Source organism: Amblyomma maculatum, chromosome 1 (assembly GCF_055883805.1).
Source record: "Amblyomma maculatum isolate TAMU_Amacu chromosome 1, ASM5588380v1, whole genome shotgun sequence".
In the NCBI taxonomy this organism is placed as follows: Eukaryota; Metazoa; Arthropoda; class Arachnida; order Ixodida; family Ixodidae; genus Amblyomma; species Amblyomma maculatum.
Window position 1 is genome coordinate 194,952,630 of NC_139344.1, and position 16,576 is coordinate 194,969,205.

The window sequence follows — 16,576 nt, forward strand, 5'->3', positions numbered from 1 at the left end:
AGCATGGAATCAAACCAACTAGCCCAACAAAAAGTACTGCCATATGAAACGCTGCGTGCTGGGATGCAAGAACTGCACGGATATACCTCTCGGGGCTGTCGCTCCAACGGTGAGTATCCTGTCATGCGCACTCCTCGAGAAACGAAACGTTTGTTTGTCAGGGCATGTGCATGTGTTGTTCGAGACGAAAATCGTTCGATTCATTCAGGAAATGCAGACCTCAAATACACATTGTTACGCTGAAGCCAGTTCCCCAGGCATGCAATGTTATGTCGAATTCGTAGTCTCCCTGACGAAACCAAAGATGAAAAGGCTACCTGCAGTTCTCACTAGTGTGCCTATAAACACGGAGTACAATGCAACAATTGTATACAAAGTAATTTATGTGTTACGACGAGACGCACAACTTTCGGCAGACCACTCCGGTAGGCTTTCCGCGGGGACATCCAAAGTCACTAAAAAATACCATGTACCCTGTTACTTTTGAGTCTGGTAACTATGTTGGCTAAATTCCCAAGAATCATTGCGCGCAAGAGAGAGAAGGAAGCGGCGTCAGAGGAGGTTGGCTTGCGGAGGCTGCGCGCGCTCCCTCCTAGTTTTTTTCTTCCTCCATGGGGACAGGCTATGCAAAGGGCCCTGATAAGGCATATATCTAGGGGGACAATTCTTAAAAGGAGGGGGTAGGGGGATAGTACAAAGTCACAGGATAATAACCACATAGTGAAAATTAATAATAGTCTTAAGTATGTATCTCAACCTGGAACCAGAGATCCTGTGGCCTACAAAAGAAGTAAAAGCGGCAGTACCAGGTAAAAAAAATCACAGTACCGGGCAGATGAATAGTCACCACTTAGGCGGGTTTGGTGCAGGTACACCTTACAAAGGCAAGGTTTGCAAAGGGCGCCGCCACCCCAGCGCCCGCGCAGGTCACCTTCCCCTCGACGTCGTTCTACCCCTCCGCCTCCGGGAAACTAGGGGGCGCGGCCGATGGTGGTGAGGCCGCTGGCGAGTCTATGACGTCCGTATACCTCTGCCCGTGTTTATGTTAAAGAACAAATTGGAAATGTCTGTTGATGGTGTCAAAACAATGGCTCTTGTGGACACTGGTGCTACAGTATCTGTTATGAGTTTGAGTTTTAAGAACCGTTTAGGTAGAAAAGTAATGTTCAGTGGTGACCGTGCAGTGTTATTCCGTGGTGTCGGTGGTGAACCTTTAGTTCCTCTTGGTGTGTGTGCTTCGGGTGTTGTTATTGGCGGCCTCAAGTTTAGAGTAGAATTTGCAGTACTGCCTCGCTCTACGCATGATGTGATTCTTGGGATTATTTTCTGCAAGAGTGTGGTGCAACTTTAGACTGTGGTACGGGAGAGATTGCTTTGAATCATTCACTACTTTCGGTTCTTGTGGATGACTCGACACCTGAATTTGGAGCATTTGCTGTGGAAGAAGACACAATTGTGCCAGCGTTATCTGCAGCATTCGTGCGGGTTATCTCTATTCGGAACCAGTGCGAATCTTTTGAGGCTATAGTAGAACCTACGAGATTCACCTGCTCTAAGAAGAGTATCCTTGTGCCTCGTTGCGTCATTCCCGTGACTAAAGGCCGCACTGAGCTATGGACAGTGAACCACTCCGAAGAGCCAACTGTGTTGCCTCGGGGCCTAAAACTCGCCCGTTTCGATGAAGGCATATCCGGTTCCGTCGCGGCGTTAAACAGCTCTGTCACTGAGCAGCAGGTGGTTCATGGATACAATTCTACGTGGACTAAAGTGGCAAATTTGTTTATGTTATTTGGACGACGTAGTAATTTTTGGCAAAACATTTAGTGAGTACAACGGCCGTCTGGATATCGTACTTAATTACATGGAACGAGCTGGTCTTGTACTGAATGCAAAGAAATGTCATTTTGGCGATCGTGAAACAATTGTCCTCGGTCACTTAGTTGACAAAGAAGGTGTTCGACCAGATCCCAAGAAAATTGAAGCCGTCAAAAGTTTTACCGTGCCCAAATCAGCAAAAGAGCTGCAGAGCTTTTTGGGGCTATGCTCGTACTTTCGACGCTTTATACCAAGGTTTGCAGACATCGCTTACCCACTTACGAGTCTACTGCATAAAGATACACCATTCAATTGGACCAGCGAATGTGACTCAGCTTTCCGTCATCTGAAGTTTCTTTTGACCTCGGGCCCAATCCTCCGCCACTTCTGCCCATCAGCTCCAACTGAAGTACACACTGACGCAAGTGGTATCGGTATCGGCGCTGTGCTTATACAACGCCATGGACGCGATCAGCACGTGATAGCGTATGCCAGCCGCTCGTTGAGTAAATGTGAAAGAAATTACACGGTTACGGAGCAAGAATGTCTAGCCGTTGTTTTCGCTGTACAGCGCTTTCGTTCCTATCTGTACGGGAATGCTTTCACGATTGTGACCGACCACCATTCCCTTTGCTGGCTCGTGAGTGAGTCTTCGTGACCCCTGTGGGCGGCTCGCTCGATGGGCTTTACGCCTACAAGAGTTTAATTTTACTGTGGTGCATAAAAGCGGCCATAAACACTCAGATGCTGACTGTCTTTTGCGTTTGCCGCTTCAAACGACTGATAATGACTCAGACAATTTCGATGAATATTTGGCTCCAATTTCACAAACCTTCCCCGATCTCCGAGTTTTCCGAACCGAGCAACGCAAAGACAAAACATTAACTTCACTGTTTGATTCCGCCAACGATCCTATGAAGAACACATTTAGCATTCGCGAAGGAGTGCTTTACAAGAAAAATTTCGCCTCTGGGGGAGCACGTATGCTTCTTGTCGTTCCGGAAAGCCTACGTATCACAGTTCTAGAAATGACGCATGATGATGCCACGTCTGGTCACCTGGGAGTGGCCCGAACACTCCACCGCACACAGCAGCGATTTTACTGGCCGAAGATGCGTTCAACGATCAAGCGATATATAGCCAGCTGTGTGCAATGTCAGCGCTTTAAGCTGTCGACTTCAAGCCCACATGGAAAACTGCAGCCAGTCACACCTCCAACAGCCCCGTTTGAGCAAGTTGGCATTGACCTTCTTGGACCTTTTCCACGGTCCTCTAGAGGAAACCGATGGATTCTTGTGTGCGTTGATTATTTAACCCGCTACTGTGAGACAGCCGCGATACCATCCGCTACTGCGTCTGAAGTATCAAATTTTTTACTTCGACTCGTCATTCTTCGGCACGGCCCTCCTGCAGTCATCATTAGTGACCGTGGACGCCAATTCACAGCAGACATTGTCGAAGAACTTCTTCGCCTCAGCGCCTGCAGTTTTCGCCACTCCACGCCATATCATCCCCAAACGAACGGTGTGGTAGAACGAACTAATAGGACGCTTACCACCATGTTAGCTATGTACGTCGCTGCAGACCATAAGGACTGGGATGGCGTTTTACCGTTCATTACGCATGCATATAACACAGCGCAACATGAGACAACAGGCTACAGTCCCTTCTACCTTCTCTATGCTCGCACGCCTCGCTGTGCCCTCGACACCATACTGCCATTTTTCATTCATGACGAACCTTCTCTTGCTACCACACTCTGCAGAGCTGAAGAAGCCCGCCAGCTGGCCAGAGTTCAAATTTTAGCTTCGCAAGAACGTTCTAAGATCCGCTACGACGCCCGACACCAACAAGTTTCCTATGCTTCTGGTGACTATGTGTGGTTGTGTGGTTGTGGACACCTCTCCGTAAGCGTGGTCTTTGTCAAAAACTGCTGTCACACTACACCGGACCGTTTGTTGTGTTAGAACGCATCAATGACCTGAATTACGTCATAGCACGCATAACGGCGAATGGTCGACGGTCACGACAGTCGCAGGTGGTGCATGTAGCCCGCCTCAAGCGATTTCATTCCAGAGGATCTCTGTAACTCGCCCGACAGGCTTCGTCTGTGAGGAGGGAAATGTCACGCGCCTTCGTAGAACGTCGACGGAAGATGAAAAAGAGCGGTCGAGTAGATCGGGGAAGAAGAAAAAAAAAAGAGCAAGGGCAGAGGAACGTTTGTACGCTTCGCCGCAGTCCTCTTTGTACAGATCCCTGTAAATAAACCCCCCGTGCGTACAAAGCACGTAACAATATAATTGTTTCAAATAAGACGTGTAACTTTTAAAGTGCAAAAGCGGCCGATTGAGCCAGGCACACGCGCACAGCAAATTTCAGCACTCCCTCCGCTGCCGCTCAGGCCGAACCAGCCAGTACCTCACAGCTGGGAGACGGGGGGAGAGGGGGTATGAAGAAAGGAAGCAAGCGTGCATACTGCTTTGCCGAGGGAAGCTGCCACCGAGGACCACCTGCTCTTCCCGGCCAGGAGCCCCCTGGCAGCCCACCGGCTCCTGCTGGCCTTCCTGGAGGAGTCCGGCCTGGCTGTACAACTGTAGCTTACCACCGGGCCTGCTGACCTGCTGGCCACAGCGCTGGCGACGGAGCCGATGACGAGGACGACGACGAGAGCGACTCCACGATGATGACCCCCCCTCCCCTCCCAACATCCCATATCCCCTTCCCCCCGGACACCAAGAGTGCCGCCACGAATTAAGGCCGGCATAACCCGTGTCCGGTATCCCCCCCCCCCCCCCCCGGGAATAACCCAAAGACCCCAACCAACCAACTCCAAGCCGTCACTCGCAAGTCACTCGTTTGAAACCACGTTGGCTATATGGCCCGCCCCTAAAGCCCCTCAATAAACTTTACCCCTAGGGTTTTACCCGCACTTCCTTTCAACCTTTCCGCACTAAGAGGGAAAAAAAATGCAGGAGAAAGCGTGCATGCTGCTGAGTGCGGACGGCTAGATGTTTCCCTCCTCCAGCTCAAAGCCGCGCTCCGACGGCCAAGCGCTTTTCTCACTGCCCCCAGTAGAATAAAAAAATAAACATCGACAGGACACGCAAAGCGTCACTTTTGTGGCACGTGACTGCGCTCCTAGGACGTGCAAAAATAATCACGTGACGCCATTGCAGCTTTACTATCAACCATGGGACGCACAACGCAAAATCGGAGAGGGGGAAAGAGAGAGAGGGGGTCTACCGCGAATCATGACACGGCGTCGGCGAAATCCGAGCTCTGGTTGGACGGCATTGCAAACGGCGTCAATTGTGTCTGACAAATGAGCGGCACTCAGCAGGGGGGACACCGGTAAACAGGCGCCGGACACGTCGGAAACATTTTTTTGTATGTGCGTTTAGTTTCGAACCGCCCAACGTTATGGCGTCTTCACAATACAGGGTTGCCACAACTGCTGCCTGTTAAACCTGATAGTGATCCTGGGTAATCCGCCATGATGATGTCGCTGGGAGAGGCGGCGGGCAGCGCAGCCAGGCAGAATTACAGCGGCTAGAATTGAGCATGTGCCAATTGTTTTCGACGGTCCACCGAGCAAACATGCGGCTTTTCGTGCGCTGCCCTTACGGAGGAGCGCACGCGTCGACGCTGTGCCCGAAAAATCGGGTGCGCTATGAAGAAATGCAAAGCAATGCGACACGGACCTGTTCGAGCTACGCGCGAACGACTGACCGCACTCTGCGGCTGGACCTGGCCGGCCGTCGATATCGCCGACATTCACGATTTCTAGCTTTCGCGAGTAGTTTTTGATAATTGCCCGCATAGGCGTCGATCTCGCGTGTGTTTTGGCCCGCGAACATTAGCGCCGGCGTCGCTAGAGGGATCCCTTGCCTTATCTCGCACTCGTGCAGACGTATTTTCGGAATAGTGAAGAACCCGCAGTCGGCCTGTCCGGTCGCGCCAGCATCATCTACGCGCACTACACGACCGCGTAGACGAAGCTAGTGTGGCAGTGCAGTGCTGCGTCGTCTGCTGTCAACGACATCACGGCGGATTACCCAGCATGCATGAACTGCATGGTGAACTGGGAGGATATTTTTGCAGATCGTGAACGCGCAATCACGTAACACAAAAGTGACGTATAGAGTACGTCACTTCTGCGTGCCCTCTACTTTTTTTATTTTATTTCTTTTTATTCTACTGGCGCAGTGAGAAGAACGCTTGGCCGTCGGAGTTCGGCTTCGAGCTGGCGGAGGAAGAGCATCAAGCCGTCCGCACTCATCAGCACGCACGCTTTCTTCTGTATTTGTTTTTCCTATTAGTGGGGAGAGGTTGAAAAGTAGGGGCGGGTAAAGCCCCTCAATAAAGGGGCTTTAGGGGCGGGCAGGCTAGCCAACGTAGACAGCGTGGTTTCAAACGAGTGATGGCTTGGAGCTGCCCTCGGTAAAGCAGTGCTTTCTTTTTCCCTAGCTGTGAGGTATGAGCAGGTTTGGCATAAGCGGCGGCGGAGGAAGTGCTGAAGATTTGCTGTGCCGTTTACTTGGCTCAGTCAGCCGCTTTTGCAGCTTCAAACTTTACGCCTCAATTATGTACATACAATATATATATAATGAGTGTGTGTGTGTAGTGACGTATCCGTAAGCTAAGTAACATCTTGTATAATTTACGGCTTAAAAACATCGTTTGCGCGCAAGATGCTCTCATGCAGTTAGTTATTTGCTCTTTGCCACTGCAAAACTGCATATGTTTGTGGGCGCGCCCGTGTGCAAATAACTCATGCGCAGGTACTCAATATATTTGCGGCCCCGCATAAGGTCGGTACTCTTGGACGTTTTCATTGTAGTGAGGAAGCAAACTCACAATCCATGCAGCGCGCTGTGAAGAAGCAGACTCGCGACTCGAAGTCCCTCCGTCGCTTCAAATACCACCTCTAACCCCGCCAGACCACCGGAAGAAAAAAAAAAAGCGAAAGCATAAGACTGCGAACGCCCAAAATCTGCGCTCACTCATTCCCCCGGGGGAGGAAAATTCTGTTTTTCTGCTGCCCATAGCCCTGTCAGCACTGCTTGGAGCCAGGGGGAGGGGAGAAGACTGTTGGAGGAGAAGCCATGGCGTGGAAAAAACGGCTCTGACAAAACGGGCAAAACAAACTGCCGCGAGCGCTTCCTCTTCCGAGAAAAAAAAAAAAAAAAAAAAAGACTCCGCGAGATCCGCGTACGTGACGTGTAGGCAACGTCACCCATATGTCACGTGAAAGAGATCTATTTCTCTATGCTGAAGCTTCCCTGCCACTGAGGGCAGTCGGAACGGCTCTCGGACCACGTGCTTCGGACGGTCACTCTGCGTTTCGGTGTGTCAATGAGGACGCGGCCTGCGGACGCGGTTCACCATATGTGCAGGTAAACAAATTTAGCTTCAGAGGTGCATGTCCACCAACAAATCAAGCATTTCGCTCCGCCCTTTCTTGGTAGCAGACAACAAAGAACGACGCAATTTTTCACCACTACTAAACTGCTCAAGAAGCCAAGGTAAGCAAAAAAAAAAGAAGCTTAGATAATTACACTGAAGCTAGTTAATGCCAGGGGCATGCGGGATTATTTACTAAAGAAGCAAATGCACCACAACGGGGCAACGACAAGGAGAAAGACGCAAAAGTGTCTGAAGCAGCAGCAATGCCGCCGCTAGATGATGATGAGGACGTCGCGGTCATGCCCTTTGCAACGGGTGCAGTATTACAGTATTACAGAACTGCGTTCAGTTCGGAGCCCTCTGTGATTAGTTGGAAGCAAGCAATTCCGCTCAAAGCCTCGGAACTGAACGCTTTACGTCACGGCACGTTCTGAGAGGCTAGCGAGAGGCCGAAACTGTACGCAGTTTTGTAATACCGCTCCGGGTGGACGTCGGTTTTCACGAGTCCGACCAAAATCAAAAAGTCGAATAACATAAAAGAAAACACAGTGTTCAGCACATGGGGACCCATCAGTCGTATCCTCGCACTACGGCCCACCACTCATCCAGGCGGCGCTTGCAGGCTGCCACTGCTCTAGCGCCATTGCTGCCGGCTTCTCCTGGCCAGATCCGAGCGACAAAAGAAGTTGTTTCAGTGCGCCACCTCGTGACTTCTGCGCCCAGGAGCACGCCTGCGCCCACGGTGCCTGCGCCTCCCCGTTCGCGCAACTAGGACAATATTCTAGTTCACTACACTCAAGTCCAAAAGGCCCATCCCCATCCAATCTGCCTTGCGTATACCGGAGAAAAATGCATAGGGTCCGTCGGACGTAAGCCTGAACCCCACCGATCGGGTCCGTCCGCCGTACCTCTGAAAAACATTTCCCGGATCCGTACGACGTATCCCGAAAAAAAAAAAAAACGCACCGGGTCCGTCGGACGTACCTTTAAGACAATTGATCGGGTCCGTCCGACGTACCTTTAGCCACAGCCAAAATACAAACTAGTTCATGGTAAACGTATACAAATTACAGACCGAAAACTAGAAAACATTTTTTATTTATTTATTATTTCATAATACCTTACAGGGCCCAGAAGGTCATTGAGTAAGGGGGGGGGGGGGGCAAATAACAGCAAAATGTGCAAAAGAAACTAATTAATACAACATGAGATACAAAAAAATAAGTAAAAATAAACTATTTTACAAGGCAAAACTAAAGGCGAAAACTACAGCCCTCACTGCAGCATTACAGCGATAAAACTTGACATCGGCCTCGAGCCTTTAGACATTCGCCGTTCCATTGCACTTTTGTGTTTATTTCATAAATACTATTACAGCACAAGGCCATCTCCATTACCTCTTGAAACGCCTACACGCATTTCACGCCGCCTATATAACCAGTACAGCATAAAACGCATACACGGAAAAACCCTAGTTTTTAATTCATCTGCACTTCCACGCGCCATCGCTCTTTGGAATGATCTTCTTGACATCATCGCCTGCATCTGCAACCATCAACCATTCCAGGATCAGCTACGCAAACATCTCACTTGACATCGTTTCTTATCTTTTATTTTCTTTGTCGCAGTGTATTTTTTCCCCTTCGTTGCTACTGCGTTTTGTTTTGGTGCTTTGTGCGTCTTATGACTTTTACAGTGACTAGTGCTTTTGCATTTTTTCTTTTCTTCTTTACGAATGGTATCTGCCATATGTCCGGCATTCATGCTACAAAGTATCTTGTATCCTATACAATGGCCAGTGTACATATGCTTATTTCTAGAAAACAGTGGCGCGCTCACGTTTATTTCTGCTCACGTTTATTCGTGCATAGTCCCGAGATAACGAGGCCTAGCACAGCCGTCATAAACGGCGCAGCTGTTGCTTGGAGTGCTTGCTGCCGATGATATTTTTTGTCCTTGTGTTCGTCGGCACGCAGTGAACAGTGCAGGGCCGGGGCAAATGGAAGTCGCCGCGGCACTTGGGGCAGAATCGATAGCCGCAAGCAGAACTCTTGCACTTGGCAGTTCCAGCCGCGTTGCTCACCACGCTTGGATACTTGCAGAGGGGACAGGGCCAATGCCACTCGCCGTCCTTTAGGTCCTTGCCCTCCTGTGCATAAATCTCAACCCTCGACTGCACTGGTTCCGCCACTTGTTGTCGCTCTGCTCCGCTGTTATAATCCGTCAGAGGTATGGCATGCAACGAGGGTTTCTTTGCGGTTGCCCTGCCATCATAGATGTTCTCCTTGGATGACTCCCAGTGATCTTGCCTGTCCCTGATGTACGTCCTCCAGCGCAATTCCTCAACAGAACGGCACACTTTGCGCCAGGCTTGACTGGTACAGCAGACGGCAGCTAAGTCCCGTGGTGACAAGTATTCGAGTATCTTGCGTAAGGCTGGTGTGCAGCCCTCGAGGTTTGCCAGGAAGTCCATGTGGGAGCGGCCCTCCATGCTAGGCCGACCATTTGCACGAGGCAAGCTCTCCCGACTTCGGGATAGGTGCACAGCATGGCTACTGGGCATCGCAGCAGAAGAATGTCCATCATCTTCGTTGAAGTGGGCCGGCGTTCCGTGGTAGCCACTCTCTGGGGAATCCTGATCGTGCATCTGGACTGAAGGCACAGTTGCCTCAAGAAAACAGCTGGTCTTCGCTCGCGTACAGTCCATCACCTTTCAAGTAGCAGCGACGAGACTCCGCTCTGGTCGTTGAACGAAAGGTGGAAATGTAGCCACTACGGAGGGCGGGTCGAAACAGGCCGTGCCTATAGCATTGAAGCCGGTGCAGGAATCACGTTCGTTCATGCAAGGCAGCTACTAATGCACAACGCACCGGCTTCTCCAGTAGGCCTCGCGAAATAGCAGATCACTCGTACGCACCAACCGTCGCCAAACATGTCCAACCGGCGCACGCGCTGCCTCGCTCTTCTTCTTCTTCTTCTTCCTTGATATTTGGCACATACCCACGAAGAGAGATTGGCCAGGGTTCAGTGTGTTGTTATTGTTGTTGTTCTCCTCTAATGTGATGGCACATACCCACACAGGGGGATCGGCCAAGAATTGGGATGCAGAGATATTAGATTTTGAGATGTATAACTACATCGGGGAAGAAAGAAGAAGTGTCTTCCTGCTAAGGTGGCTTCATCGCTCCTCTGAAAATTCTTGCCGTTTTTGTAAGCACCTGTCCTGTCTCCAGAGAAGTGGATCTTCTATTTCCGAGGAAGCTCCAGACGTCCTCTCCGCGTCAGGTTGCGAGACCTCCGGCGCATGCTACTCATGCATGATTGCAGCTCAGGTCGGCACGGAGGCTAGGCCTAGTGCTGCCGCTGCCACGCTGGCAGAGGTAGCTTCGCCGGAGTTGCTCGCTGCAACTCCTGCTCTGCCGTCGACACCTCAACCTGACCATCGGCCTCAGGTCCAGCTTGGTGCTCCCGGTTCTTCAGCACCAGCGCCCATTCAGCCTTTCCAAAATGGACAACAGCCCGTAAGTGAACTCTTCTCTGGGCGGAGCACGGCTATGGCCACTCAGCTAACACGACGAGATGCACATCCAACAGTGCGACCTGAGGAGACAAGCTCTTCAATGGACATATCGGCTCCACCATCCGTATCAACGAGCACCCGTGCCCCTCATAAGCGTCCTTCGGAAGATAATCAACCAAATTCGTCCTCGGCAAGTGGTGGTTATCAAGGAAAGCGCTCCTGTTTAACTATCGAAAACCAGGTTGCACCTACACCGGGATCGTCATCTTATAAAGTGGCGATTAAATCTCTAGCCAACAAAAGCCTCACCGATATACCAAACAGGATCATCCAGGCCAACTTGGACGCGTGTCTCGGAACCAGAGGTTTTCGGGGCTTCACAGCAAGGAAGAAGTCAAACACTATAGCTGTGTGGCTCCCGACACTTACTGCGGTGGAACGTGTCCAAACGCTTAGTTATATTTCAGTCACAAGTGAGATCTCAGTGCCTGTGCAAGTGTATCTAGTTGAAGGCTCCGACTTGCAGCGTTGCGTCGTTTACAACGTCGACATAAACGAAGATCAAACCACCCTTCAACGTGAGCTGTACTGCCCAACGCACCGAGTCATACAGGCCCGACACATAGGAAAGGGGCGTTCCTGCATGATCACCTTGCAAGGCCCTCCGACACTCCCAGCCTGTCTGTACTACTACGGCTGCATATTAAGGCCACGGCCGTATAAACCGAGTGTGGTTTACTGTTATAACTGTTTTCGGGCAGGGCACATGCGCAAATCTTGCCCCTTTGCTACTGCCGATGAAGGTGCGTCTGAAGGAAAAGTTACGTACCGATGCGGCCTCTGCAAATCGGACGACCACGAGATAACATCTCCAAGTTGTCCGACAAAGCAAAAGGCAACGCAGAAGGCTCGTCTTCGGAACACTAAGCGTTGGCCAATAGAGGACATGACACCGGTGCAGACATCCAATCGCTTTGCAGCTCTTCAGTGGAATGATGACGAGTGGCCAGAGCTTCCTGAGCCCGCTTCGAATGCACCTCCAGCTAAGACAAAGTCTAATGATACGGTGCTCAAGAAACGCCGTCGACAACAGCCAATACAGCAGTGTACTGATCTACCAGACGACGATATGGCTGTAGTGGATGAGCAAATCAATCGTCTCTTAGCAGAGGTCTCTAAGCTCCGACAACACCGCGAAATGCTTGCTCGACGTCGGCGAGCTGCAGAAGTAACCGCCAAATCTAGTAATTGCCCAACACATCCGCCTTCATCCCGCGCAACAGGGCCATTTGCTGCCTCTTCCCAGAGTGCCACAACGCCCAATGATAACTCTGCAACATCGCTGCTCCGCTATATGGTCAACCAGTTGTCCAACCTGACATCTGTGATACTACAGCGCTTGGACTAGCACACAAAAATGGCGAAATCCGGTCGTCCTGGTGTACTACAGTGGAACTGTAGAGGCATTTCCACGAAGGTGGCCGAGCTCAAGACCCGACTGCGATTTAACAAGCTTCGGGTGTGGGCTATGTTACTTCAGGAAACGAACGCCTTGCCATCTATTCCTGGCTTCAGCGGCTACGTGTCTCCTTCAATGACCGACCGTCGCGTGCAGACTGCTTCTCCCCCGGGAAAGGCGGCGATATATGTTGAAACGAGTATTCCTCATGTACACCTTTCTCTCGAAAACTGGTGCACATCATACCAAGAGGTAGTAGCAGTTGCTGCGAAATTTCTGAAAGGAACCGTTGTTCTTGTTTCTTATTACGTTCGACCAGCTGGAGGCGCCTCTTCCCGTATTAATCCTGGCTGGTTATTAAGTGTTCGTCGGCAATACCCCGGGTGTCCAATTTTAGTCGGAGGCGACTTTAACGCCCCTCACCCAGATTGGGGGTATCCGACTGGAAGTCCTCGTGGTAGGCGTGTGCGGGACGCCTTCACTGATGCCCTGTTTGTTCTGCTTAATCACCCTGGGACAGCAACACGGCCTGTGCGTCACATACGTAGTGCTGCCTATGCTCCAGACTTGACGTGGTGGTTGGGCGCAGGAACTCCCTCATGGCACATGGAGCCGGACTGCTGGGGAAGTGATCACCACCCTATCCTCATCGGTCTCCATCCCTCCCGTCTCCGCCCTTTACGCCGCAAATGTTCTGTGATAAACTGGGACAGCTTTCGCTCATGTCTCGACAGTATGTCTTCAGATTCGCCGTCACTCCTTGTTGACCGTATACAGAGAGCACTAAACAGCGCTACGACTATTACCTGGATTGATGTAGGTCGACCGGCACCAGATCTCGGCCTGCTTAACTTGTGGGCAGCCCGCCGTCAAGCTGAGCTGGCTGCTACGCGAGACCCTACTTCGGGCCAGGCACGTACACGACTGAATTATCTTACCGCGAAGGCTCGGAGATATGAACGCGATCTCTCGCGACGCCAGTGGCATGCATGGTGTGAACAATTTTCTGATAAATCATCGAATGCCTCACTATGGCGAACGTTTCGTGCAATGGAACATGGTCGTCGTTCTACTGACGCAGCAGCAACAGCATGCTTTGCGGCTAATCTGTCGCCGGGTGATTTCGTCAAAGAAGCTGCTCGAAAATTTTTCCCAAAATACGATATACTGCCTCCTTCAGCTGTAAACCTTAATTTGGCAGGTATCCCTGCAGACGCATGGAAACTACCATCTGCTGCCGACGCAGATGGAATTGCGAGCCCCTTTTCGATGTGCGAGCTGCTGGCTGCAATTGACGATGCGAAACGGAAAACAGCGCCCGGCCTGGACAAAATTCAGTATGAGGTTTACAAGAACCTCAGTACTGCTGCACTTCCTCAACTACTAGACACCATAAACAAAGTGTGGCTTGATGGTGTCGTACCCGAGAGCTGGAAAACCGCTGTCGTGATCCCTATTCCCAAACCTGGGAAGCCTCCAACGGACCTCGCCAACTTACGACCAATCTCCTTAACATCAACGCTTTGCAAGCTCGCAGAGAAAATGCTAGCCACACGACTTTCTTGGTGGCTTGAACAGCACGGTTTTTATCACCCTGCTCAAATTGGATTTCGTCCATACATAGGTACAGAGGACGGGTTGGCAGTCTTGGCATCAGCAGTTCTGTCATCTACCCGCAGCCGCAATGTGCGTACCATATTAGCAATGGATGTTGAAAAGGCATATGACAACATCAGTTATGCTGCAATCCTGAATGCCATTGACATGCTTCATCTCCCTCCGAGAGTACGCACTTTTGTCGCATCATTTTTGGACGGAAGAAAATTTGCAATACGCCTCAGCGGTGACACTGTTGGTTCATTCGTTTCACTACGTGGCGTGCCCCAAGGATCAGTATTGTCTCCGACGTTATTCAATATTACTTTCATCCCATTGGCGTGGCGCTTACATGATATCCCTGAAATCAAGTTTTTGCAGTACGCAGATGATATCACGGTATGGAGCACTCACCATGATCTTCTCACTCAAGAGGCCGCCCTTCAGTCAGCCTTAGGCGTAACCTCTGATTACGCATCCTCCATTGGCCTCCAACTTTCTGTGTGTAAAACTTCATACACGTCAGTCGCTAACCGTTGGGGACGCCGTAAACTTGCCTCAAATCCAATTCGTCTCTCTCTATCAGGCACCCCAATACAAGAAAGTTCGAGCCTGAAAATTCTGGGCTTAACAATTCACCAATCAGGATCAGCGACTGCTTGGCTCTCTCAGGTAAATAAGCAAGCACTTCAAACTATAAGTTTAATAAGAAGAATTGCACCTAAAACGGGTGGCGCTGGCTCGTCTGTTGCACGCCAGTTAGTGAGGGCGGTTCTGCAGCCCCGTATTGTTTATCAGGCCCAGTTCCAGCATCTTACAAGGGCACAATGGGATCGCCTTGAAGCCGTAAATCGAGAAGCTATGAGGACCATAACATGCCTTCCACGAATCACACCGGTCGTAGCGTTACAGGAGAATGCGAAGCTCAACACCATCGATGAACTGGTGCAGCAGCGCCGTGATGCTCGCAGACTCAAAGCCACTTTGTCACATTCCACGCAAGCACTGAGGGCGTATGCAACGTCACACATTATTCTTCAGCCACCTGCGCCAGTTCTCCCTCCCTGGAAATTTATACAGTTAGGAGACAACAAGCCAACTGACATCCGCAGACTGACGTCTGCCAACTCTGCATCGTTGCTACGCCAGAGATTTGAAGAGGAAGATACTAACCTGCCTCAAGATTCCATAGTAGTGTACGTAGATGGAAGCCTGCAAGGCTGTGAAGCCAAAACGGCAATCCACTGTCCACGGAGACCTAGCCTGAATCAGACAACTACGTTTCAGCTTTCGGAACCACTTACATCTTTCTGCGCTGAGCTTGTGGCAGTTCAGGAGGCACTCTGCTCCGTGACTTCTATAACCATGCTCCCTACAGCCCGCATTGTCATCCGCACTGACGCACTTCAAGCAGTACGTCTGCTCCGACGTGTCAGCCGCTGCCCTAAAATTTGCCAGGACATCCACCAGCTTGCGGCGCGCATCCCACAATCAATACGCATTGAGTGGGTCCCACGGGATCTGCTGCCTTCCCAAAGTCAAGCTGATTTTGCAACCCGCCTCGTGAACCAAGACGCATCAATCCCACGGCTCCTCGAAGTCGACGACGCTACCCTCCTTTTGTCAAGAAAGGAGCACCTCCGGCGCCGCACACGTGCACTTATCCCTCCGTGTGCGATATCCCTTCCCCACGGTCTCACCCGTGCAGGGGAGGTTGCGCTTAGGAGGATCCGGGTCGGTGTTGCCCTTACACCAGCTGTAACTAGGACGTGGTCATACTTCCAACACTTATATCCTCGCCCAGTATGCCCGATCTGTAACAACGAAGATGTCGAGGCCGACATCCACCACTTGCTGTGGGACTGCCCAGCACTCAAGCCAACACGAATCCGGCACCTGAGAATAGCTGGCCTTTCAGCAACCAATCCTGCCTCATACGTCACTTGGACGCAGGGACCTCATCATCGCTCACTTCTGGACTTCATAAAATCAGCCAACCTTTTTCCATTCATTTAATCATTTATTCATCCTTCATCTCATAACCTACTGATGCCCTGAGGCAATAAATATTGACTAAAAAAAAAACTACATCGGAAAAATAAAAAAAATAAATGCTAGGGAATAGAAAAGGAAATGTAAATATGATAAACCAAAATATATAAGAGTAAATACTAACGCACGCAGTAGGAGAATAGTAAGATTTATATGTACAGATGAAAACTTCAAAGCGTATTAGCCAGGTAGACGTTTTGTTTCTATTAAGAAGTTTTGAATGGCGTTAAAAACATACTTGTGGCTGTACCCAAGCATGGTGGCACCGAACGATAATAAAATTTGGCTGCTCAAATTAAGACCCAGCTGTTGTAACGGCTTCTCTAAGTACCGTTTTCTCATCATGGGAAAACGGCGGCAACGTCAGCACGAGACATTTCATCGTTTTCCGATGTCAGCAGGCATAGCTACTGTCGACCATCGATGTCGACTTCGTCTCAAAATATATCTGCAGCACTGCGAAAGACAGAGGAGCCCTTGCAGTTATGCTCCTAGGTGCCTCTCGCCCCTGCACACTATAATAGAGAATTGTGCTCCTATTGTCACCCCCACCAATTTGGGGGGGGGGCGAGAGGAGCGTAGGAGCACAATTGCCTATTGTAGTGCACGTGACCCTGATTGGACCGGGGTGCCTCTGCCTTTTGCAGTGCTGCAAACATCTTGTGAGAGGAAGTATAATTGCTCAGTTGCAGAATTCAATAGTGGGGAAAACTAATTAAAATTATCAG

The 16,576-nt window shown here is 50.5% G+C and overlaps 1 protein-coding gene across 1 annotated transcript; it reads right to left on the reverse strand.

Moving 5' to 3' along the window:
- Positions 1–9,121: 9,121 nt before the first annotated feature.
- Positions 9,122–9,868, reverse strand: LOC146205309 (F-box only protein 5-like). The gene has a single exon (XM_084606744.1). The coding sequence runs from the start codon at positions 9,866–9,868 to the stop codon at positions 9,122–9,124; it is 747 nt and encodes a 248-aa protein (XP_084462870.1).
- Positions 9,869–16,576: the final 6,708 nt, after the last annotated feature.